The sequence below is a fragment of the Rhinatrema bivittatum genome, chromosome 3 (assembly GCF_901001135.1).
Source record: "Rhinatrema bivittatum chromosome 3, aRhiBiv1.1, whole genome shotgun sequence".
In the NCBI taxonomy this organism is placed as follows: Eukaryota; Metazoa; Chordata; class Amphibia; order Gymnophiona; family Rhinatrematidae; genus Rhinatrema; species Rhinatrema bivittatum.
In genome coordinates this window covers 291450273-291475295 of record NC_042617.1, presented here as the reverse complement: position 1 = coordinate 291475295, position 25023 = coordinate 291450273, and the positions used below count along the sequence as shown (strand labels likewise).

Sequence of the window (25023 nt, the reverse complement as noted above, 5' to 3'; positions counted from 1 at the left end):
AGTGACTTTCCTGAGCAGTCTCTTGCTCTCACACGTTTTCTCTCTTACTTACACACACACACACACACACACACACACACACACATTCTCTCATACACTTACATGCTGACTCACTCTCTCTGTCTCACTCACTCACCCCCACCCCCACCTCACATGGCAGCTACAACTCAAGGTAGCCGGTATGCTGCTATTAAAAGCAGAGTCCTGACAGGCTGGAAACTGCAGCAGGAATGACCTCCCCACCCCGCAGCGGTAAGAAGGCAGCACTCAGCTGATTGCTTATGCTGCTATCGCGGCACAGAGAAGTCAGCCTAGAATGTAATTTTATCTTTTGTTGTTCTCCCCACCCCAGCTTTTTTTTTGCAGTTTGATTATTATTTTTTTTGTTTTCTTGCTGGTGTTCTGCTGGCGAGAGAAGGGGAGGTCGGAGCCGGGGGTGGCAGCAGCACCGTGCTCCTTCTGCAACCCCTGGCAAAGGGACCAGGTAGCACCAATCTTCAGCTCCGGGTCTGGGCAGCTGATGGACGACTTTCCCCAGCAGCCGCGCGGCAGGAAATCCCGGCGGCCACATTCTCAGCTGACTGCTCTGTGCAGCGATGATCGCAGCACAGGCAAACTGCAGAGAGTAGCAGGTACGGGGAGAGCCTTGGGATGTGATGCCTGCTGCATGGCATTTTCTTCTTCCCGCGTGCCCGGTAAACATCACTTCCTCTTCCGGGTCACAGGGGCGGGAAGAAGAAAAGGTCACGTTCCTGTTGCCAGCTTTCACCAACACTGCTGCCGTTCCCCCTCGGGGCTTGAATGTGCCCGGGCAGGAACGGCAGCAGTGTTCGTCTAGCTGAGGGGAAAGGGAGGGGAAGAGCAGTGAGTGCGCGACACACCTGCCGGTGCTTCGCAACACACTAGTGTGCCACCACACACCGGTTGAGAACCACTGCTCTAAAAAGTGTTCAGGCTCTGGTTAAACGGGAAAGTGGTGTTGATTCAAATAGACAACCAAGTAGCAATGTATTCCATCAACAAATGAGCTATGGACTCTCTTTAATCTTTGTCAGGAAGCCTGCAAGATAGGAAAATGGGCAGTTTCAGAAATCAAAACCAGATAGCCAACACATTAAGCCATCAATTGCAACTACACGAATGGTGATTGGATCAATGTTTAGCCTAAAAATTGTTTCCTCTTTGGGGAGCAGTGTAAATAAATCTTTCTGCAGCTCCATTCAATGGCAGTTTCCAGCTACTGTTTCAGAAGACCAACAAGGAACAGTGTGGCAATAGATGCTTTTTTTAAACCCATGGAATCGAGAACTTCTATATATATTTTCCCTGATTCCTCTCGTAGCAAGACAATTCAAAATTAAGAGAAAAGGGCCTAATGATTTTGATAACTTCATTTTGCCCACATCACATTTGATTTCTGTGGCTTCAGTGCCAGGCCAATAAGGTTGAAAATATCCCTATCGCTGAGTGTAATGAATATATTCTCCATCCAAGCTGTCCATGTTTGGCACTGGCTGCTTGGATGTTGAAAGTCAGCTAAGTCTGTTCCGTGCATTTGCCAGTGGAAGTGAGTAAAGTAATTCTAGCACCAAGGAAATGCTCTTCTAGAAAATTTTCATTTCAATCAGGATCTCTTTTTAAGTGTTCTGTCACACTGCTACTTCAAGACCTTTTAAGCTTTTCAGAATCGGGGATAAAAACCAACTCAGTCAGCATCCTTCTTATTGCTATAACAGCATGCCACAAGAATTCAGGACAAATTCTACTTTCGCAGCGATATAAAGTTATTAGATTCATGAAAGGTCTAAATGCTACTGCTTACTTATAAAGTGGTACTAAACCAGGGATGGCAAACTCCAGTCCTCGAGTTCCACAAACAGGCCAGGTTTTCAGCATATCTACAATAAATATGCATATGAGAGATCTGCATGCACGTTGTATGCAAATCTATCTCATGCATATTCATTGTGGATAACCTGAAATCTGGGCTGTTGTGGCAATCGAGGACTGGAGTTGGCCATCCCCGTACTAGAGTTATGAAGCACTATACAGATACATATAACAGGAAGTCCCTGCTCCATGGTGCTTACAGTCTAGTCAACACAAACACACATGACAAGCAAGAGTTAACAGTTAGTGCATTTATTGTACAGAAGGGGTTAGGACTTAAAATTAGCCTCCTAAAGGGGTGTTTTTATATAGGGTTTGCATGTGGTGAGAGAGGGAATCTATTGTAGGCGCACGGCGCCGCAAGGTGGAAAGCACAGAGTTGAGAATTGGCAATGGAGAAGAAGGGCATAGATAAGAGCGCCTTGCACAGTGAATGGAGTTAACGAAGAAGGGTGTAGGGGAAGAAAAAATGAAGACAGATAAGTCAGTTTTGTCCTCCAATTAGAGATCCTGCTACACTTGGAAAAATAAACATAGTCCTCACTCAGCTAATGAAATTGCACTTTGAACCTCTACCCACAGCAGAACTAAGCTTCTTTATTGGAAAGTGTTATTTCTAACAGCTCTAACATCTGACCATAGAGTAAGTGATTTATAAGCATTAGTCTCATACCCTCCATGTAATCGCATTTTCAACAACGGAGTAGATTAGAAAACTCATCCTGAATTTTTACCAAAAGTGGTCTCCCAGTTTCACCTGATGCAATCCATTGTCCTAATAACATTTTATCAGAGACCACACACACCAATAAAGGCTCTTCATACCTTGTACTAAAGAAGAGTTGCTTTATTCTATTTTGAGAACTAAATATTACAGAAAATCTTCTCAACTATTCATTTCCTTCAGCCCAGTCAAACAAGAGTTTTCATTTCCAAAAAACATGAATGTCAGATTGCATATCTTGTTATAATCATTCAGGCTACTGCTTCAAAGTAAGATAAATGCACATCGGGTTAGAGCTATAGCAGCTTCCGTAGCTCATCTTCGATCTGATTCCATAATAGAAATCTGCAAAGCTGTCACATGATCTTCTATCCACACGTTCTCTGCTCATTACTACCTAGAAAGTGTTTCACATCAAGATAGCAGTTTTGGCCAAGCATTTCTCAAAAACGTTTTTAACTAATTCCTTCCACTCTCCCTCCAGCATCTCTAAAATCACAGATTGCGTGCTCCTTGCTGATGCTGGCAGCTGTCAACGAATACTAGGCAGGGTGCACCATTAGTCTGACCCAGTTTGGCAGTTCATATGATGATGATCAGCTTTGAATCCTGCATCCATCACTCATTTGCCATATGGATTACCTTGAAGTCACTTCTCCTGCTTCCTTTGGCAGGGGATAGAGAGGGGGGAGGCCTTCTAGCATCAGTGCTTCAGGTTGTGAGCATTGCTACTCTGCTCATTTCTGTCCATCTTGCTTACAGATTTCTTGCCTCCTTCTGTGTTGTGTTACTGCACAGAGAGCATGGCCTGCAAAGTTAAGAACATGCTCTTGGCTGATGAGCATACACCATTGGATGGTTGGCCAACATGATGACCATGGTGGTCTTGTTTGTTTTGGTGGCATCTCAGAGAAAACACATCCTCAGCTTCATGCTCCATTTCTTCTGTTTCAGTGCCCCGTAATCTACCCATTTGTCAGCTGGAGGCTGCTGGACAGCTGCACCTGGTCAATACCCAAACGTCTCATTTGCACAAAAAAAAAAATAAACCAAAAACCCTTCTTTCCTCATCCTGACTGAGAAAACACAAGCACAAAATGGTAATACCACATAGGTAAATAGTGGAGTTCCTCGGGGATCTACAGTGAGGCTGCTGTTTAACTTATTCATTAATGGTCTGGAAAAGGGAGCAACAAGTGAAGTGATGAAATTTGTAGCTGACACACAATTATTCAAAGTAGTTAAAACAAAAGCAGACTGAGGAACTGCAGAAGGACATTGCCAGACTGGGGAATTGGGCATCTAAATGGCAGAGGAAATTTAATATGAACAAGTGCAAAGTAATGTGCACACAGGGGAAAAATAATCCTAACTATGGGTACCCGATGCTGGATTGCGTATTAGGAGTCACCGCTCAGGAAAAGGATCTTGGAGTCCCTTTGGACAATACATTGAAATCCTCAGCCCTGCGTGCAGTAGCAGTAAAAAAACAAAAAAAAAAAAAAGCATCTGGAATGATATAGAAAGGAACAGAGAATAAAATTGACTATCATATTGCCTCTGTATAGATCAATAGTGTGACCACACTTTTGAGTATTGTGTGCAGTTCTGGTTGTCCCATCTCAAAAAAGATTAAGTGTAACTAGAAAAGATACAGAGAAAGGCAAAATAAAGTGATAAAGGGGTATGGAACGGTTCCCCTATGAGGAGAGGCTAAATAGGTTAGGACTCTTCAGCTTGGAGAAGAGACGGCTGAGGGGGGGATATGATGGAGGTGTTCTTATAAAATCATGAGTGGGGTGGAACAGATACAGTAAATAGGGAACAACTATATTTACCCCATTTGTTTTTTGGAATACTCTCCCCAAACAGCTTTGGTTAATGGCATGCCCCAGACAATTTAAGAAATATCTTAAAACTTATTTACTTAAGCTGGCATTCGAGAGCTCATAGTTTAGCAACCAGGTTTGATTTGTCGCAGAGTATAAACTGTTTCTTTTAAAGCCATGTATATTTTATCTTTTCTGATTGCAGCCGTCCTAGGTTAGCCAGTTGTTTGTATTTTTTTATGTGATTTTGTTTAATGCTTTGTGTGTATTATGTTTGTTACCTGCCACGAATGTAGGATGCATAATAGAGGCTTATACATTTTTTTTTTTTTTTTTTAAATAAAGTTAAACAGTACAAGAACTAGGAGATAAGCCATGAAACTTATTGGTAGCAGATTCAAAACAAATTGGAGGAAGCAATTTTTTTTTTTTTTTACTCTGCACACAAGCTGTGGAATTTGTTGCCAGAGGATGTGATCAAGGCATTTAGCATATCAGGTTTGAAAAGGATTTGGATGAGTTCCTGGAAGAAAAGCCTATAAACAATTAGCAGCCAGGTGTACTTGGGGAAAACCACAGCTTATCCCTGGGAATGAGCAACAAGGAATGGATCTGCCAGATTAATCCTTGGTAATGCAGATTGGCCGCCATCAGAAACAGAATGGTGGGCTCAATGGACCCATGGCACTTCTTATGTTCTTATGCCTTCATCTTTAAAACAGTAAATAGAATTTGTTGTGCTTTTTCATATGTGTAATTTTTTTTTTAATTCTGATTTTTGGGCAATTTTCAGCCCAAGGGAGCAGACAGGAAACAGAAGACGGACAGAGAGAAAATGGAGAAGCGAACGCCTCAGGAAAAGGAGAAATATCAGCCATCCTACGAGACGACGATACTCACAGAGGTAATGCGGATCTGCAAGAATGCGCTGTTGCCTGCTGCTGTGCAGGGCAGGTGATGGGGGGTTATAGGGAAGTAGGTCATCAGGTTAAGAGAACTCCCCTTGCATTAATTTCAGTGAATAAAAGAACCCTGACCCTCCCTTTGCTCTGCTGGGCAGTAAGACTTGCCTAAGCAGCACTGCGCACCCTGTATCGTTTGCAGTGTGGGTTTACGTCCATTTTTTTTTTTTTTTTTTTTTTGCTGCTCTCGGATGTTTGCCATATGCCTCTTGAGAGCAGCCATGTTTGGGAGAGAATGATGAGCAACACTACAAGTGCTAGTGTAGGAACGATATGCACATGATTCTGTTTGTGACATCTCTGCCAGCAGCGACCAATCAAATGCGCTTTGGACCTTCTTTTCCGAGCGTAGAGGTTTTTAAAGAAACTCAAATTGACCATATTTAGCCAGTTTGGGATAACAAAGTGTGGTCAACCCCAGTATATGATGTGACTTTTATCAAGCTTTCCAGCAGTCCAGTTTAATCTGAGCAGTATATTGAGGGGATTAACCTTGAGTTCAGAGTATACAGTAGAGGACTGCCCCCTTGCTGACTGCTGGTCCTATGGAGCTTGCCCAGAGGTCAGACAAGGTTGTGCCTTTTTTTTTTTTTTTTTTCCTGGATATCATATAGCGTGTTTTCCTTTTTTTAGTGCTCGCCTTGGCCAGAGATCACTTACGTCAATAATGCACCCTCTCCTGGCTTTAACAGCTCACATAGCAGTTTCTCCATCGGGGAAGGGTAAGTTTGGCTGAGAGTGACCCGTCCACCCGCTAGCAGTATTGAACCTGCTAGAACTCAAACGATCAGGATGTTTCTCACTCTGTGCCAAAAATGGTCTCATTTTGGGCTTGGTGAATTAATGGTGACTGCTAACCTGTGGTAACATTTTATTTCCTGCTCTCCTATGGTCCCATGAGCCATTTTATTTGTTAGATAGTTGCTCACTATGGACTCCTGATAGGTGTCCAACCATGGTTGTGCTCCTAAACGAGATGCAGAAGGTGACTGCCAGCTTTCAGACAGAAAGTTCTCGCTCAATATTAAACACATAGGTGCCCCACTCAGGAGCCCCACAGCCAACAACTATATAAGGTGAATAAACCTTAAATCAATGAATGCTGTACCTGAGAAGGCCTTCTTTTCTAATCTGCCAAAAGACAAAAAAAACTTCCTTTTTTTTTCTTATATATTACTGGACATGTTTCAGAAGTTAGAATGGCCTTGAGAGATGAACTTCGGTATTTACAGTAGAGCTTGGCTGCCGAGGTCAGCAGTGAAGATTTAGCTCCGGGGCTCAAAAATGTAAATATAGAGCCAACCCATTGGTCTTGTGGGTGTGCTGCTGTGTGGGAGATGCATGTTTAGTTTCCATTCCTGCCTGCTGCTTACGGGGCTGACAAGACCTGGGAACTGCTACATAATGCGGTTTGTGTCACATGCGGGGCAGTGTGTGTGTGTGTGTAAGGGAAGCTCCCAAAACAGCTGCTCAAAGTTTAGAAGTGCACTTTTGAGCAATTGGTTGTGGAAACATAAAATCTGACTGCAGATTAAGGACCTCAGTATCCATCTAGTCTGCCCATCTTCATTCCTGCCTGCAGTGCTAGGGACCCCAGTTGATCTTTTGCCTTTTCCTTGACTTCTTCATGATCAAGTATTCTCTCTGCTTATGCTAGGGTTTCTTGAATTCTGTTTCCGTCTCTTTCCCTCCCCCCACCCCCCAATGATTTTTGTATTTATCAATGATGAATTACCTCACTTGTGGTTTGGGATGCAGGTATTGCAAAAAATGTGACTCTGTGTATCCTGCAGTAAACACTATACTGACATCTACAGAATAGGAAAGAGACCTAGCGCTGATTACATCCAATGATTTCAAGGTAGCAAACTAGTGTTACAAGGCAGTGGCTCGATTCAGAAGGATGCTAGTGTGCCTGTGCAAAGGCAGAACTGATAGAAAAGAAGTGATTATGCCACCAAAGAGGTCGTTGGTGAGACTGCACTTGGAGAGAGTTGTGTTCTGTTCTATGGGTCATCTTGAGCTCAAATTGTAAAGAAATACAAAATGAGGATAACTTTAAAGCAACTCTGTGCGGCCGCATGTATGAATGTACGTGGCTGCCCAGAGATCTACTATGGTATTTTAGAACCACATATCAGATACGTGCAGGTTAAAATACGCATATGTGTGGTTATGCATGAACAAGCATGTACTTCAATGCCTTGAGCACGCGCGCTTTTCCTACCTATTATTTAAACATCCGTACTTATATTTTACATGTGAAAAACTTGCTGATACATCTACCTGTTGACCTAAACCTTCTCCAGGTCATTGAGACCCTCCTAGTCCTTTCCCCCCCCCCCCCCCCTAAACTTCACCCAATTCACCCAAACCTCCCACCCAACCAATAGGAGAAAATAGATGAGTCGGATATTAATTCACTCAAAATAAATAGTCATAAAAATGCACGAATAAGTTAACAATTGTATGCGTGCAAGTCTCTTATAAAATAGCAACTTGTGCCATTCCCTCTTGGACTCACCCCACAATGCCCTAGACCACTCCTTCAACTTGATAAGCGTTTCATGTCCAACCTGGCCCATGACAGCAAATTCCAAGTGGTTCACTACTTTCCTAGTGACCTTTAGTCTTGGTTTAAAAACTTCTCTGCCCTGTATTGCAGAGGGGCACCGAACCAGACAAAGCTCCTCCAAACTTTCTCTGTGAATCTTGATGAGGCCCGCTGGCTTCCGTGTGGTAGGAGGCCCAACTGCCACTCGAGCCCACGCATCTGGCTAGGAGGAAACTTGATCTTGCTTTTCCTAGGGGAAATTCTGCCTTTAGTTGGCACTGGCCAATCCCCGGCTTCGTAATCTTCACCCTGCACATCCTGCCTCAGGATTTTCACAGGTTGAGTTATTTCGGGGCAGAGTATCTGTTACCCGCCTCAAATGGTGGACGAGGCGGGATACAGATGGTTTTAAATAAATGCCACAGCCTGTATCGGCGGTTCAGACATTGCATTCAACTGACTGTGGGGCAAAGGTAAGATTATGGTATTTGCTAGGGGCAGATCCTCAAGAGGGGAAGAGGCCACCGGTGCACCCCATTCCACCGGCAGCCGAAAAAAGGAGCCCGTTCTCCTGCTCCTTCTCGGTGCCGGTGTTCGCTGTCCAGAACACATGCAGCTAGCACGTTTTCTGTGCTGATCTCGCGATGCACAAAAGATCAGCATCGAGGAAGTGCTAGGCTCGCGCACACGGGCCGGCACATGAGGAGCAGCAGCAGAATGGCTCCTGGTGTTGGGTGGGTGTTTGTGTGAGTGGGAATGAACGAATGAGAGCCTTGCTGTGGTGTGGTGTGTATGAATGAGAATCTTATTGGGGTGTGGGGTGTGTGTGTGTGTGTGTGTGTGTGTGTGAGAGACTGGGAGCCTGCCTAGGGGTGGGTGTGTATGTGAAGACAATTTGTGCTGCCTCACTAATCCTTGCCTTATTCAGGATGACTGGAAATAAAATGTTTTCGGGTATGGAGAGCGGTGAATTTTCCATCCTTATTAGTTTTACTTATTGGATGTCTGTCTGCCATTTTGAAATAATTTATTGTTTGGGAAATTTTTAAAATTTTGTATGAGCTCTTAATTACTGGATGTTATTCTATTCCTTGATCATTAGAAAAAGAATATTTCCAAGTATGGTTTTACTAATATGATTGATTTATATTCCTTGATTTTATTGTTAGATGATTGATTTGTGAGGACTGGTGGTGTTTGTTTCTCCATTGCTGCATTGTATATAGTTTGGCTTGTTGCAGTTTATGTATGTTTTGTTTTTTTTTTTATATTCTGCATTTTGGCACTTCAGAGCAGATTATGTTCAGGTACTGTAGTTATTTCCCTGTGCCCAGAGGGCTCACAATTTAAGTCTGTACCTGAGGCAATGGAGGGAGCAGTGTGGGGATTTGAACCCTGGTCTCCCTGGTTCGAAGGCCACTGCTCTAACCAGTAGTTTACTCTTCCAGTCCTTACCTTTTGACAAAGGTCAAAAGGTAATATCAGGCAGCTGAATGACTAGCCTACACATTGCCAATCTGCACTGGCTATGTCGGATTGGGGTGTGAGTCAAGGAAATAACGAAGCTGTGAAGGCTCACAGAAAACATACGTGGAACTTTGAAACTTGATAACGTAAAACAAATTTTGAACACTTTATCAAGGGTGGGGTATTCTGTGTTTAAAAAAACAAAACAAAGAGGTGGGCAGCACATGTAATTCCTCGCACAGGGCATCAAAAATGCTAGCACCGGCCCTGGGCATTGATTTCATAGGAAGCCTCCTGTTTCATTGCCTTAGCTGCTCAAACAGTGTCTCACCCCCTCTTCTTTTAAAAGAAACTCCTGAAAACTGTCTGAAACAAATATTAGCTTACAGTAGCAGCTATCTGCCTATGCAATAGTTAATGCTCTGCTGGGTTCAGAGTATCTGCTTTCTTCAGACGGGACCCTGACTGCTAATTCCTGTCTTGCCCGGTGGGTGGGGATTACTGCTGAGCCGGAATATGGCACAATAATTCTGGATGTTCAGACTGTGGCTCCCTCGATTCCCTAACCAGAACAGTTCTGGACTTCCATGGTTCCTTTTGATTTCTTTGTGGAGTCATAGCGTGTTATTGTCGGGCACAGTGCACTGAAAGTGTTGTTAAAACTTAGTGACAAAGTAAACGACGATAGAAAAAGAGTAAACTGGCCCATCCTGTTTGTCCAGTTGCAATTCTTCCAGTTTGCATAGGTGAAGCATACAAGTTCCCATGCTGTACCAATTCTCCCCATCCCTCCGTGCCTTTTACCTTTCCTACCACTTGCCGCCATGTTGGTGCCAAGCGTGCCCAGAATCTGATAAAGCTCTGGCCTCCCATCACTCCACAAGTGGAGGCCATTTCCGACCTTGTCGCCTTCCACTGCGATTCCTACAAGACCAACTCCAAAATCAGCATCCAGTTCTCCTTCCATGTCTTGCTACCAAGTTTTCTCATAATCCGCACAGCCAGCGACAATTATGAAGCTAATGTCCGAAGCATCCGGCCTCTCCCCGTGCTCCCTGAAGTGGGCGTGTGTGTTAACCGTAGGCGCTCCGTGCAAATGACGCCAATGCCTTCTCGGAAACACAGGCTGTTAGGGCTGTAAATGCCGCTCCATAAAGGTTACCCCAATGTCTTCTAGTAAGTCCATTGCAGTCATGCTACCGACGTTAGCGTCATCACCACTTCTTAGTTCAGGTTACCCTTTGACTACCCCCATGACCTCTGAACTCACTAATTCATGCTGTCTCTATCCCTACACTTTGTGCAAAAAAAGGGATCCCTCTGTGTTTGAAGTCCGCTACCATTTTTGCTTCCTCCATCTATTCCAGAAGGGCATTCCAGGCTCTCGCTATTCTTTCTGTGGAAAACTATTTCCTGGCCCCATACCTGAATCTAAATAGTTTGTGCCTGGACTATGGAGTGATAATTCAGACCCAGGACAGGCCACGCCTTTCAGGGGCAACAGCATGGTCACCATTTATTTCTTTTATTTATTTAAAATATTTATTACCTGCACTCTCCAAAGTTCGGGGTGGGTTCCAATCAAGTACATACATAATTTAGATCAACATTAAAAAAAAAAAAAAAAAAAAAACCCACAGTCTTATACGTTATTACGATAGACAAATGCTGAAAGATATCAAGAAAGGACCAGGCTGACCTTCCTAATCCAGTTTAACTGTGCAGTGGCTGAGTTTTTTTTTTTTAATTAGGTTGCTAAACATGACAAAAGAAAGACGTCTTAAAAGAATAACTTTGTGGATCAGCCTGGTGACGGGCAGAGGACCTGGGTGTGATTTCCAGGGCTGGGGAATATGGCACGAGCGGCACTGTCAGCCAGCCCCTGGGGAGGAGGGAGTCCCAGATAATACCATAACTGTGACACCTGGCGGGAGGGTCAGATGTGGGCTCCACATTAGCCATGTTCCGGAAGGAGTTCTGGTGCATGGCACTCCTGCCAAGTACTGACTCGGCAATGACTGAGCTAAGGAAGTTGAAGGGGATGAAGGCTCGTAGTGCCAAGGTCTCCACCCTAGTCTCAGTTGAGCTGGAAGCTCAAAAGAGCAGGGAGAAACTGCTGGATCAGTTTAAAAACAAACCACCTTGCTGTAAGGGACTGAATTGTAAGATGCTAGAATTTGTACAGCACACTGGGACAGTTTGTTTTTATACGTTTTTATTTTATTTTCGGTGTTTAGAAACGGTTCTCCGAACCACCAGCCCGAGCCCCCAGCTCCCATCCTAGACGTGAACCCTGCCTTGACTCCCATACAGGTGCGTATCTGCACATCTTGACTCTGAAAACGATTTGAAAGCGTTTGGTGCACGGGAATAATTTACTCTGGCAGGGGGGAATGTTTTCTGTCTCCCTCGCAGAACCTTTTGCCCACGGCAACACCTCAGGAAGCTCAGCAGTGGTTACACCGAAATCGATTTGCCGCCTTCTCCCGCCTTTTCACAAACTTCTCAGGTCGGTGGTGGAAGCTCACAGAATAAGTCTGATTGATGTTCATTTTATCTCTTTTTGGCAAGGAGTGAATGACTGTATGGGGCACCCTTGGTATGGGGAGGGTTGAGGTAGAGGGCGCAGGACATGACTGAATGGATATGGTGCAGTTTTGGCAACAGGATAATGCTGGGCACTGTCGCGTGGGTTTGAGTCCTGGCTCAGGTCTGGTCCCTGGGGAAGCCCCTAGGGCGAGTGGCATCCCCCCAGTCATTGCACAATGGTGATAACATCTGGCCAGACTCAAGATGCATGGGTGCTGGGGTTGGGAAGGGAGTCTGCCCCCGGCCTGTCTCTGAAAAGGACGGGAGTGGAACTAAGAATGGGGAAAATCTCTGGGATGGAAAGAATAATTTAAACAAGCAAAGCAAAAGGGATGCAACCAGTCTTTCCTGGAGCACTTTTTTTTTTTTTTATTTTGTGCAAGCCTACTTTCAATTTACACGTTTTCTGCAAATTTTGATTTGATTTTTGGTCGCTACAAATTATCCTTGTTGCTTCTTGAACTGTTTGCCTACACAAGTAATGTGTCGTTTGTCTTCCTTAATGCACAGGGGCAGATTTATTAAAGTTAACGCGCGAGGATGTCATCCAGATCTGCGGCCCCGCTGACGGAATCCGACTCTTCAATGCGTTAAAGGGGAGGTGCGGGACTTTGTGGTATTGGGGGGGGGGGGATGGGAGAATACATGTATAGCAGAGGGTCTTCATGCATGTCTAGCCCCGCTGAGAGCTTTTGTGATGGACCTTAACATGGATGCGACCCAGAGGTAGGGGGCTTCTCTGTCCCTCTTCCTTCCCATTCTCTCTAACTTGGATCAAAACCTGTACCCAGCACTGGTACTGCCAGTATCGTAGAAACATGACAGCAGAAGCAGACCATATGGCCCATCCAGTCTCCCTATCTGTCCAAGTAATTTAGCATTATAATTCTCATCACTTCCTTAAAGGTCCTCTGTATTTATCCCATGCTTTCTTGAATTCAGATTCTGTTTTTGTCTCCTCCATCCCCACTGGGAAGCTGTTCCAAGCATCTACCACCCTCTCTGTAAAGAAATATTTCCTAAGTTTACTCCTGAGTCTACCCTGATTCACCCTTATCTCATGACCCCTCACTCTGGAGCCTCCTTTCCATTGAAAAAAGATTTACCACCTGTGCATGGAAACCTTTGAGAGAGTGCAATGTCTCTTATCATATCTCCTCTATCTCCCCTATCCTCTAGGACACACATGTTTAGATCTTTAAGTCTATCCCATATGCTTCAGAACAAAGACCACTGACCATTTTAGTAGCCACCCTCTGGACTGACTCCATCCTGTTTATATCCTTTTGAAGGTGCTGTCTCCAGAATTGTACACAGTATTCCAAGTGAGGCCTCACCAGGGACCTATGCAGGGACAATATCACCTCCATTTTTCTTCTGACCATTCCTCTCCCTATGCAGCCAAACATCTTTCTGGCTTTTGCAATTGCTTTATCCACCTGTTTGGCCTTCTTAAGATCATCAGATGTAATTACCCCCAGATCCCACTCTTCCTTTGTACTTAGAAATATTTCACCTCCAATACTGTACCTTTCCCTTGGGTTTTTGCATCCTAAACACATTACTCTACATTTTTTTTTTAGCATTAAATCTTAGCTGCCAGACCTTAGACCATTCCTCAAGCTTCACTAGACCCCTCCTCATGTTTTACATTCCTTCCTGGCTTTCCATCCTGTTACAGATTTTAGTATCATCAGCAAAAAGGCAAGTCTTTCCTGACAACCATTCCATTAGGTTGCTCACAAAAATGCTGAAAAATAAAGTCTAAGGACCAATCTCCCAGGCACTGCTAGTAACAACCCCCTCCTCAGAAAAAAAACTCAATTTACCACTACCCTTTGTTGCCTCCTGCTCAACCAGTTTCTAACCCAGTAACTTCAGGATCCATACCAAGGGTGCACAATTTATAAGTCTTCTGTGCGGAACCATGTCAAAGGCCATGCTGAAATCCAAATAGACTACATCCAGTGCTCTCCCTTGATCCAACTCTCTGGTCACCCAATCAAAGAAATTGATCATATTAATCTGATAAGATTTACCTCTAGTAAAACCATGCTGCTTCAGATCTTACAATCCATTGGATTCCAGAAATTGCACTATCCTCTTCTTTTGCAGCGATTCTATTAGTTTGTTCACCACAGAGGTCAGACTAACCGGCCTGTAGTTCCCAACCTTCTCCTTACTTCCACTTTCATGAATAGAAACATCTGCCCTTTTCCAGTCCTCCGGAACTACTTCAGACTCTAAGAAAGCATTGAAAATGTCATCCAGCGGAGCTGCAGGACATCTCTAAGTTCCCTTAGGACCCTTGGATGTATCCCATCCGGCCCCATTGCCTTATCTACTTTAAGTTTAGTTAGCTGCTCACAAACACACTGTTCTGAAAATTGATTGTGGTTTACCACACTAATCTTAATTGTGTTTGTTTTATGTGGTCCTGCTCTAGACCCTTCCACAGTGAACACCTAACAAAAATATTTATTAAGCAATTTTGCTTTTTCCTCCTCAGCCTCTATATATTCCTCCCTTTCCCCTTTGAGCCTCACAATGCCACTTTTGCATTTCCTTCTATCACTAGCATATCTAAAACAAGTCTAGTCCCCCTGTTTTACCATATTTGCTATTTTTCTTCTATTTGAATTTTCACATTCCTGATTACTTTCCCAGCTTCTCTTAATTTTTCCAGATATTGTTACCTGTCTTACTCTTTCTGTGATCTCTTGTAGTTTATGAATGCTCACCTTTTCTCGCTTACCTTTTCGGCTACTTCTTTAGAAAACCGTAACTGTCTCTTTTGCCTCTTCCCTTTATTTACATTCCTAACAAAAAGATTAGTTGCCCTTATGATATCTCCTTTTAGTTTTGCCCAGTGCCCTTTTTTTCTTCCCCTAGATTTTCCCATTCAGCTAATGCATCCTTGAGGTACTCCCCCCATTTTGAGAAAGTTAGTTGTCCTGAACTCTGGGACCCTTGCCTTAGAATGAACCTTCATCTCTTGTGTCCTAACTCTCTAGATGGTGGTCTCTGGTTCCCAGATGATCATCCACTACAACATCAGAGATATTGTCCCCGTCAGTAAGCATAAGGTCCAGTATCGCCCCCTCCTTTGTGTGTTCTGTTACCAATTGACAGAACAGTTCTGCTTGCAGAGAATCCAGGCTCTCCCTGCTTCTAGAAGGTACTGCAGTTAGGATGTCCCAATCAATATCCGGAAGATTAAAATCCACATTCCAATCCCACCAACCAGCACTGATGTCTACCCACTTTTTTTCCCCACTAACCTGTGCTACACGTTCCTATGTTGGTCCTCCCAGGCCATTTCAGTTGAATTGATTTGTACACATGTTAACAGGTGTTGCTGCCAAGATGTCACACACTATGGAACCCACAAAGGTCAAGTACACACATACATCTCAGGGTCAACCATGAACAACATATACCACATACCTGTATATATGTATCATTCAAAATTTATTTATACCAAAAGTTATTTTTTAAAAGCTTAACATACATATATGCCAAAATACAATATTTAAATCACATACACATTTATCAAAAATCACTCACACCCCACATTCAGAAGAAAAAGAATATAAGGACTTTTTTGGGAGAAGAAAAAAGAACATAAGGGTTGTACCATCTTGTTGTGGAGAAATTGTTGAGAATAATGATGAGATCATAAGGAGTTTTTAAGAATAATTTAAAATTGTCTTGATAAGATTAGTACACATTGTTTAGACAAGAAAGATATATACATTGTACTGTATTGTATGAATATGGGGGTGAGTGATTTTTTTTTTATAAATGTGTATGTTTTAAATATTGTATTTTGGCATATATGTATGTTAAGCTTTTAAAAAATAACTTTTGGTATAAATAAATTTTGAATGATACATATATACAGGTATGTGGTATATGTTGTTCACACATTATGGAACATCATAAGTGCAGGAGCTGAGATTTGAACCTGTGGCCAAGGCGAGCCAGCCCTGCACATAATGACGTTTTAAACCATAGGAAAACCAGTAGCAACACCTGTTTAATTTATTAGACAGCATTTGCGAATTTGATATTTGTAAGTGCTTTGAAATAAATTGGACCTTTTTCTAATTTGAGAATGTGCTGTGGGGAAGGATTCCCCCGTGGTCCTAAGTGGAACAGTCCACCTGCAGTTAGACTGCCCTGCGCTGATGCAGCACCAGAACTACAGCTGGGGTATATGAATGCACTTCTGGTTCTTTATAATGCCAGTCAGTAACTGCACTATTTGGGGTTGAGGTGTGACAGCATACAAAATAACAGGTTCTTTTAATTTTTTGACCTGGCAATTTCTTTTCCAGCTTTGGACTGCCAGCTCACTTGGACCCGGCCTCTACTGGGGCTGTGGTGCCACAAGTACCTAGTGATTTTCATAGTGTTTAACCTTCTCTCTTCCAATATAACACCCTTAGTTGGCCAGGGAGTACAAACCGCGATCCAGTATACATTGTCCCAAGTCTGGCACCCAGGTTGTACAATGGCTATGGCTCCCCTTATACCTCTCTCTGGAGGGGGAGGGACTGTGAATGCTACCTCCGCGGGAGAGAGTGGCCTGTTACTGCACAGGTTGTGCCTACCTGCCGGAGTCTTCACTCGTTCTCTCTCCTGTTCAGGTTGGTGCGGCCGCGGTTGACGATCTACGTTTGTCAGGAGTCTCAGCAGGTGCGGGAGCAACAGCAGCAGAAACATGAGAACGGAGAGCCAGGGAACAGCACTTTTTTTGGTAAGGATTGCAGTGATCTGACTGAACGAAGCATCTACAGGCACTGCCCTTCCCCCTACAAAGCTTGCTGAGGTCTTTCAGTTCTGGGATGCCTCCTCTGCCACAAAATGAATAACTTTGGATGCCTGGGAGCTTGGGATGATATTGGAAAGGAAACCATTTTGGATTTTTGCTATGCATTTTTTTTCCCCTATATCACAGAATATTTTGAGACTAAGGAACAGTTTTGTCTGTCTGTTCCTATATCCCAAAAAGCCTTATACTTAGGAACAGATGGACAGACGTTCATACTGTCATGCATTCCATAGCATTCTACAAATTCAGAGTAATAAACTGCAGACACTTTTGGGGTGGAATTGATTGGTTGCCAGCACACTGTCACGATAGCAGGAGAGGAAAAAGTTAGTAAAAGCTGAGGTCACACACTCTTTAACGCATCGTAGGTGCTGGGGCTTGGTCTGGAAACTGTGCCTAAGTTTTCCAGCTGTGCTCCGCCGACAGCTGCTGCAGGCCTTGTCCCAGCCTCAGCTACCTTTCTGTGCATGCGGCTGGTGTAGTTGCTGCAGCTCTGGCCTCTTCCGACCACTGGCTGTCACTGTGATGTGACTGGTATTTTTAAGTAACTTTGATCAGAAGCGGGTTCAGGGACAGCATTAGGAGTGCTTTTGGTTTTGTGGGTTATTATTTCCTTGGTCTAGTAGTAGCACCTTCTCCACATGCTGCCAGCCAAGGCCTTTCACAAAGCTTGGAGAAAAATGAGGCTGCTCTGGGCAGAATTTCACATGTACTTTCAGCACATCTTTTATTTTGTAACAGGTGGTTTTCTTATCTTAAGTCTTCACAGCACTCTGGTTCCATTCTTTTTTTTTTCCCTGTTTATTTTTCTCTCCTGATTGAACTATTTCCTCTGCTGTTATTATTCTTGGCCTGTTTGGGATAAGTTTTGAGCCTCTCCTGAGACTGCAGCACCTCAGGGCTACAATAGGCTGTCCCAGCCTCCTATTGTAGACATCATTTGCTTTCCACCATATAATTTTTGGTTTCCAATACGTACCCAGATCAGTCCAGACTCCTGGGTTTTGCATCCCTGCCAGCAGATGGAGACACACAAAGTTTCACTGACCATTATACATAACCCAGTGTGCCACCTGCAGTCCCTCAGTATTTCTGTCTCCAGCAGATGGTAGATGGTGCAAAACCTGCAGTCTGAGAGACCAGATTAAAAAAAAAATAATAAATAAGGAGAAATTTCTGAAGGATGTTGTCTTAATCTTCCCAGGGGTTGTGAGGTTCTGATGGGGCCATCCCCCTTGGTTTGAGGTGGACGAGCAGAGGGTTGCTGACCCTTGTGTAAACTCCTCTGAGCCTTTCCATAGGGTGGACATCTGGTGGTCCAGATTCCTCATCCCCCATGAGGTAGCAGCTGGGACCACCTGGCAGCTCTGCATTTCAACTCCGCAAGCCTGAGGAACAGGGAAGTATTTGCTTCTATTTTGGCAGGCACTGGCTCTTTACAGTTTTATTAAAGTTTAAAAAAAAACAAACAAATTTAAAGGGGGGCCCTTGTGTTCCTTGGTGGGCACTGCCTGCAATTTAGATGCAGCTGAAGCATTAGGGTGTGCAGGTAGGAGCCTGCAAGCCATTGCCTGGGGCAGCCCGACTCTGGCTTTAGGCTCGCAGTTTCACTTCACTCCATGTGTGAGAGGGAAGATGGCGCACGAGCGTTCTTGCTGCACTTGTGAAGGATCACGGGCCAGACTCAAATCAAGAGGACTCTGTTCAGGCTGCATCGAAGGTGATGTGGGCACTTCAGGATCTCTCTTGACATGATCATAATCAGCCATGACTTCCAGGGCACCTAAGTCAGTAGCTGATGACTATTTGTTTTAGCGCAGGAATGGCAGCCATTTTAAGCGTAGCAGTGTCAGCAGCAGTAACGGGGGACAGGGAGGTCTTCGGCTCTTTCTCCTGTTCCCAGCACTATGACAGACCAGGAGGATAATGAAATGGTGGAATTTCCTCTGGATCAGAGTGATGCTTATGCTAAGGACTTCCCTCTGGACCGGGATCTGATGAGTCCCAGCCCTTTTCTTTGGACTTTGTGCTCTTGATGTACAGAGCTTATTTGGCCAGGAAGGCCACAGGAAGTTGCGAGTCCAGGTCAGTGGGGAAAACCGAGTGATGATCCACGGCAGCAAAGCCGGATCCTCCTAAAAAGGTCCGTAGAGCTAGCACATGAAGGGCTTTGAGCCTTTTTTCATTGTCTAGTGATACGATGGGGGAAAACTGACAATTCCAAAGGATCCTGGGGCGATGACGGGGGGGGGGGGGTGTCGTCCCCCCCAGATATGGCTGCAGTCCTGGATGCAGATGGTGTGGCAAATATGGATGGGGACCATGAGGAGGTTCCCATGGCTAAGGGTAATGATCCTAAGGTGATATGGTTTTTCCGGAGAGAGGAGCTTTGGCCTTTGATTCCACAGATAGTACAGGAGCTGGGACTCAAGGTGTCACAGGAGGATTCTAACTTAGAGGGAGCAGATCCTGTTTTGGATGACTTGCATAGCTAAGGCCTTCCCGTTTCACAGGCCGGTGAAGAAGCTTGTTCTTCAGGAGTAGGACACCCCAGAGGCTGGATTAAGGGTTGGCAGGGCTATGGAGAAACCATACCCATTACCGGAAGACACATTAGAGCTTTTAGCCCTCCCTAAGGTTTATGCCTCAGTTTCAGCTGTTACCAAGAAGACCATCATTCTGATGGCAGGTTCTGCTGCCCTGAGAGATGTGCAGGTTCGTAAGCTGGAGCTTCACCTCAAGCGCATGTATAAGGTATTGCTCCTGGCCATAAGAGCTGCGGTGTGCATCAGTCTGATGCAGAGAGCTTGTCTGCCTTGGGTCCAGGAATTACAGGAAATAATAGCTACCTCGGGGGCCACAGCACAGAAGGTGGAGTTATCTGGAGGCCGCTGTGGCATGTGGGGTGGATGCCTTCTATGACCTTGATAGGACGTCCTCGAGGATCATGATGTCTGCGGTATCTGCTCACAGATTATTGTAGTTATGTAATTGTTCTGTGGATATGTGGTCCATATGTCAGCTGGGAGCTCTTCCTTTCAAAGGAAAGCTCTTATTTGGAGAAGACCTGGAGGAGATTATGAAGCATCTTGGCGAGTTCAAGGTTCATAAGCTGCCAGAGGACAAACCAAAGGGCAGATTTTTTCCTACTTGTCCTAAGTTTCAAGATCAAAGAAGATTTTGGCATTCCAGAGGTTTTGGAGGTCCTCAGAGGCAGACCACAGTTAGGGCTTAGTCCTGGGGTAAGTCCTTTCGAAGTGATAGGAGACCATCTCAAAACAATGTGGGGCAAGTGCATGAGGAGAAAAGTCCTCCCAATGAAAGTAGGCCAGCCCACTCTTCAGTTCTGGCTGTTGAAGGGCATCTCGCTCTCTTTTTTTCAAGGAGTGGGTCAAAATTACCACAGACTAGTGGTAAAAGACTGTGTTAGAATTTTCTCTTCCTATTCGAGACACTTTCATCATCTCCCCTTGCACCCCTCTTGCCAAAAACGAAGTTGTTCGGCAGACCTTAGACCATGTAAGGCAATTGGGAGCGATAGTGTCTGTTCCGAGGAAGGAGCAGCAAAAAGGAAGTTACTCCATTTATTTCGTGGTACCAAAAAAGGGATGGGTTGCTTCATCCAATTTTGGACTTGAAAAATGTGAATTCGGTCATTGCAGCCATGCGCAAAGGAGAATTCTTGGCATCCCTAGATCTGACAGGCTTATTTGCATATCGCCATCAGGGAGGACCATCAGTGGTTTCTCAGGTTCATAATTCTAGGGGAGCATTTTCAGTTTCAGGCCCTTCCGTTCAGTTTAGCAATGGCTCCATGTACATTCATCAAGATGATAGTGGTAGTAGCGGGAGCCTTGAGACGGGAAGGGATGCTGGTGCAACCATACCTGGACGACTGGCTCATCCGAGCAAAGTCGGAGGACTTCTGTCTGTAGACCACGCAGAAGGTGTTGCAACACAACAATCTTTAGGCTGGGTGGTGAATTTTGCGAAGAGCCATCTCATTCCTTCCCAGACCCTAGATTATCTGGGGGCTCAATTTGATATGGAACGGGGAGAGTGCTCCTCACAGAAGAGAGGATTCTGAAACTACAGGGTCGGGTGTATCACCTATTGAAGCTTTCTGTGTCCAGGGTGTGGGACTCTTTATAGGTCCTAGGTTCTATGGTATCGACCCTGGAATTAGTGCCTTGGGTGTTTGCCCCTATGTGACCTCTTCAGAGGGCCCTTCTCTCCCTGTGGAATCCATTGACAGGGGAGTTTCATCTTCCCCTTCCGCTTGAGAGGGAAGGCAGGAGCAGTTGTCATGGTAGCTCCTTTGGGACAATTTGGAATGTGGTGTGGCATTGGAAGTCCCAGACTGGGTAGTAGTCGCCACCGATGCCAGTCTCTCTGGCTGGAGGGCAGTGTGTCAGAATCAAGCCGTGCAGGACCAGTGGTCGAAGAAAGAAGCTTTGTGGTCTATCTGTCGGTAAGAAACCAGAGCAGTATGGTTTGCTTTGCCTACTTTTCTGTCACGGTTGCGCAGTTGTTCAGTAAGGATCCTGTCAGACAATTGTATGGTAGTGGCATACATCAACAAGCAGGGAGGAACCAGAGTCGAGCGGTGGCTCAAAAGGCCCAAGAGTTAATTCTTTGGGTGGAGCAACACTTGGAGTGAATAGCAGCATTGCTGGGATAGAAAATGTACACGTGGATTTTCTAAGTCGAAAGACATTAGAACCCAGAGAGTGGGAGCAACGGCAATGCGTCTTATTCATAACACATGGGGCTCTCCTCATGTGACCCTAATGGCAACTAAGCAAAACGCCGAGGTGCCTTGGTTTTACCGCCAACGAAGGGAACATGGGGCAGGGGGCATAAATGCCCTAGTGTTAACATGATCTCCAGGCATTCTTCTGTATTTCTTTCCTCCATGGCCTCTGGTAGGTAAGTTGATATAGAGGATAGAGAAACATCTTGGAGAGGTGATTCTGGTGGCCATGCTGCCCATGGTTCGCAGATATTGTCAGCATGGCCATAGACGGACTGATGAAATTCAACCATCTGTTGAACCTTCTTCACCAGGGGTCAATATTTTCAGATCAGGCGGCACACTTTTTTCTGGCAGCCTGGCTTTTGAGTGGAGACGGCTAAGGAAGAGAGGATATCCTGAAGCAGTTATTACTACCTTACTACAGGCCAGGCAAACTTCCACATCTTTGGCATATGTCCGAGTTTGGAAAGTGTTTGATTCCTGGTGTGTTGCTAATGGCATACAGGGTCTTCAGGCTTCTGTGACACATTTTAACTTCTTCAGAAGGGTTTGGTCAAGGGTCTAGCTTTTAACTTTCTTAGAGTACAGGTAGTATCCCTGGGCAGTCTCCTTGGAAATGTACAGGGTTATTCTGTCAGGTCATCCAGTTGTCGTATGTTTTCTCCAGGGGGTACAAAGAATTTGCAGCCTCTGGTACAGAAGAGTTGCCCATCTTGGATTCTGAATCTGGTGCCTAAAGGTTTGTGTGAGGCTCCTTTTGTATCTCTGAGAAGAGCGACCTTAAAGGATTTGACTCTTAAGGTAGTTTTTCTGGTTGCTGTTTGGCCCAAAGGATTTCAGAGCTCCAGTCATTGTCATGTTGGGAATCCATTTTTGCAGGTTTCGGAGTCAGAGTCTCTTTTCGCCCGATAGTTTCAGCATTCCATATCAACCAAACAGTGGAACTTCCAACCTTTCCAGATTTGGACTCTTCAGCGCCTCATGCAAGAGAGCTGGGCTTTATTGAGATATCTGAAGAGTTACTAATGAGTTCCATAAGTCAGATCACCTGTTTGTTCTGTGGCGTGGTCCAAAGAAGGGTTGTCGAGCATCAGAAGTTATGATCGCTCGTTGACTTACGAAGGGATTGGGTCCACATACATTTCTTTTTGTAATTTAAATTTTTCTTAGAGACTTTAACAAAGATAATATACAAAGTAACAAAGAACAATCTGAAACCTGAAATACACAATTGTATAGAGAAAATAAACCACATATATTTCTAAGGGTCGAGTATTGCCTGAAGGTTTGAAAGCTTATTCAACACAGGCTCAAGCATCCTCTTGGGCCAAGGCTCAGCTTGTTTCTCTACTGGAAATTTGCAGGGTGGCAACTTGGAAGTCGGTGCACATTTTTGCTGGACACTGTCATTTGGATGTCGGGGCTCTGACCTCCGGGGATTTTGATGCGTGTTCTGCGACCGAGACTCTCTGGGTCCCACCCAGGCTAGGGGTGCTTAGGTACATCCCAGGAGTCTGGACTGATCTGGGTACGTATTGTAAAGGGAAAATGGTTCTTACCTGCTAATTTTCATTCCTGTAGTACCACAGATCAGTCCAGAGTTCTTTTAGGGTTAGAGTGTCAGCCGCTTGTTCTGATGGCTTATGTGTAATGCAGATTTCTTGTCTTTAAATCTTGACTTGAGTTTTACAGTTGGTTTAATATCACTATCCTCCTGTTCATTCGGGGTAGTTTTGGTTGTTGAAATAGGCTAGGGTGCTCATTATCTTGGCTTGGGTACAGGTCAATACTGAGGGACTGCAGGTGGCACACTGGGTTATGTACAGTGTCAGTGAAACTTTCTCCATCTGCTGGACTGATCTGTGGTACTACAGGAATGAAAATTAGCAGATAAACAATTTTCCTATGTATGAAGGTAACATGTAACTGGTGTGACTCACATGCCTATGTCATGCAATAAGGCTTCTCATTACAACATATTGCAGTATGTGCATTCCTCACAGGGTGACATTGTATTTCGCAAGGTATGACATATAACAAAGCCCAGGGACTGTACCTATCCATCTGCAATGGAAGCAGTGTTAAGCTAAGACTGTTAATGTTTTATGTTTGCTATCTTGCCTCCTGCAGTATATCATGCTATCTACCTGGAAGAGCTGACGTCGATTGAGTTAACGGAGAAGATAGCTCAGCTATTCAGCATTTCCCCTCAGCAAATCAATCAGATCTACAAACAGGGGCCCACAGGGATCCATGTGCTTATTAGTGATGAGGTAAACATTTTATCTGATAAGAGAGAGAATAAAATCTCAGGAAACTTACAGTTCTAATCTTTTAAGGTCAGGGCTCTTAGTTTAGGGCTTTAGTGTGGCTTTGTTACCATACAAAAAGTTATTACTATACTATAGTAAATAATGCAGCTAAACCTTTACAAAGGTACTTCAGCTCCTACCAAGTCTAAAAGTTGAGCTAGGTTGAGCTGCTGAGCCCCTGTCCTTGGACTGTTTGGGATAGTTGGTAACTTGACTCTTGCAGTGACACCTAGTGGCCAGCCAACAAGTAACATGAAAAGTAGCTGTTATGGAGCCACATTCTGCTCTCAGCTGCTAGAGCAAGGGTGGGCAATTCCGGTCCTCAAGGGCCGCAAACCAGTCGGGCTTTCAGGATATCCCTGATGAATATGCATGGAATAGATTTGCATACAAAGGAGGTATAGTGCATGCAGATTTCTCATGCATATTCATTAGGGATATCCTAAAAACCCTTGAGGACTGGAATGGCCCATCCCTGGGCTAGAGGGTGCTGTGCTACTTGGCTTACATACAGGATGGGGGAGGTGGGAGAACACAGAGAAGAGACTGGAGAGACTGCATGGTGGCTCCCTGAAATGACAGCTGGAATAGAATAAGGTCAGGAGAGGAACTGTGTATATAATTCCTTGATAAGAAATGGAAGGGGGGGGGGAGAGAACACATGCAGGGGATGTTAAGCAGGAATGAGACCTTCAAATGCTATTAAATCAGCAGTCTTACTGTGGAAAGATGCCGCAGATGTGCCATAAGCATTTTAAATAAGTAAGCTTTGACCTGGTCTGTGACCCTGTCCAGCAGCAGAAAGTGGTGAGTTGTAATGGAAATCTATCCCCGAGCTCACTGATTCCATGGGAATATTTGTGTGAACACCAGCTGCAAGAAAGAAACATTTTAAAAAAGCCTTTTATGGGCCGAAACAAGGAAGTCACACACCCTGTTTTTGTGGGGGAGTTTTTGTTTACAGGCAATAAGGAAGAGTGGATTACCCCACACATAAACACACACTTTTGATGGGCCAGTTTTCATCAAGTTGAGAGTATAGCACCTCATTAGAATTCTTTCAGAAAGGGGGCGTAAACTAATCTGTGTCTGATGATCTTCAG

The 25023-nt window shown here is 44.5% G+C and overlaps 1 protein-coding gene across 1 annotated transcript in view; it reads left to right on the top strand.

Moving 5' to 3' along the window:
* TFCP2 (transcription factor CP2) overlaps positions 1-25023 on the top strand; it is a 114574-nt gene that overhangs the window by 74006 nt on the left and 15545 nt on the right. The window contains exons 7-13 of the mRNA XM_029594951.1: positions 5237-5347; positions 6039-6127; positions 11664-11739; positions 11842-11935; positions 12526-12616; positions 16668-16777; positions 23739-23881. Coding sequence (XP_029450811.1) covers positions 5237-5347; positions 6039-6127; positions 11664-11739; positions 11842-11935; positions 12526-12616; positions 16668-16777; positions 23739-23881 — 714 coding nt within the window. The remainder of the gene's footprint in view (positions 1-5236; positions 5348-6038; positions 6128-11663; positions 11740-11841; positions 11936-12525; positions 12617-16667; positions 16778-23738; positions 23882-25023) is intronic.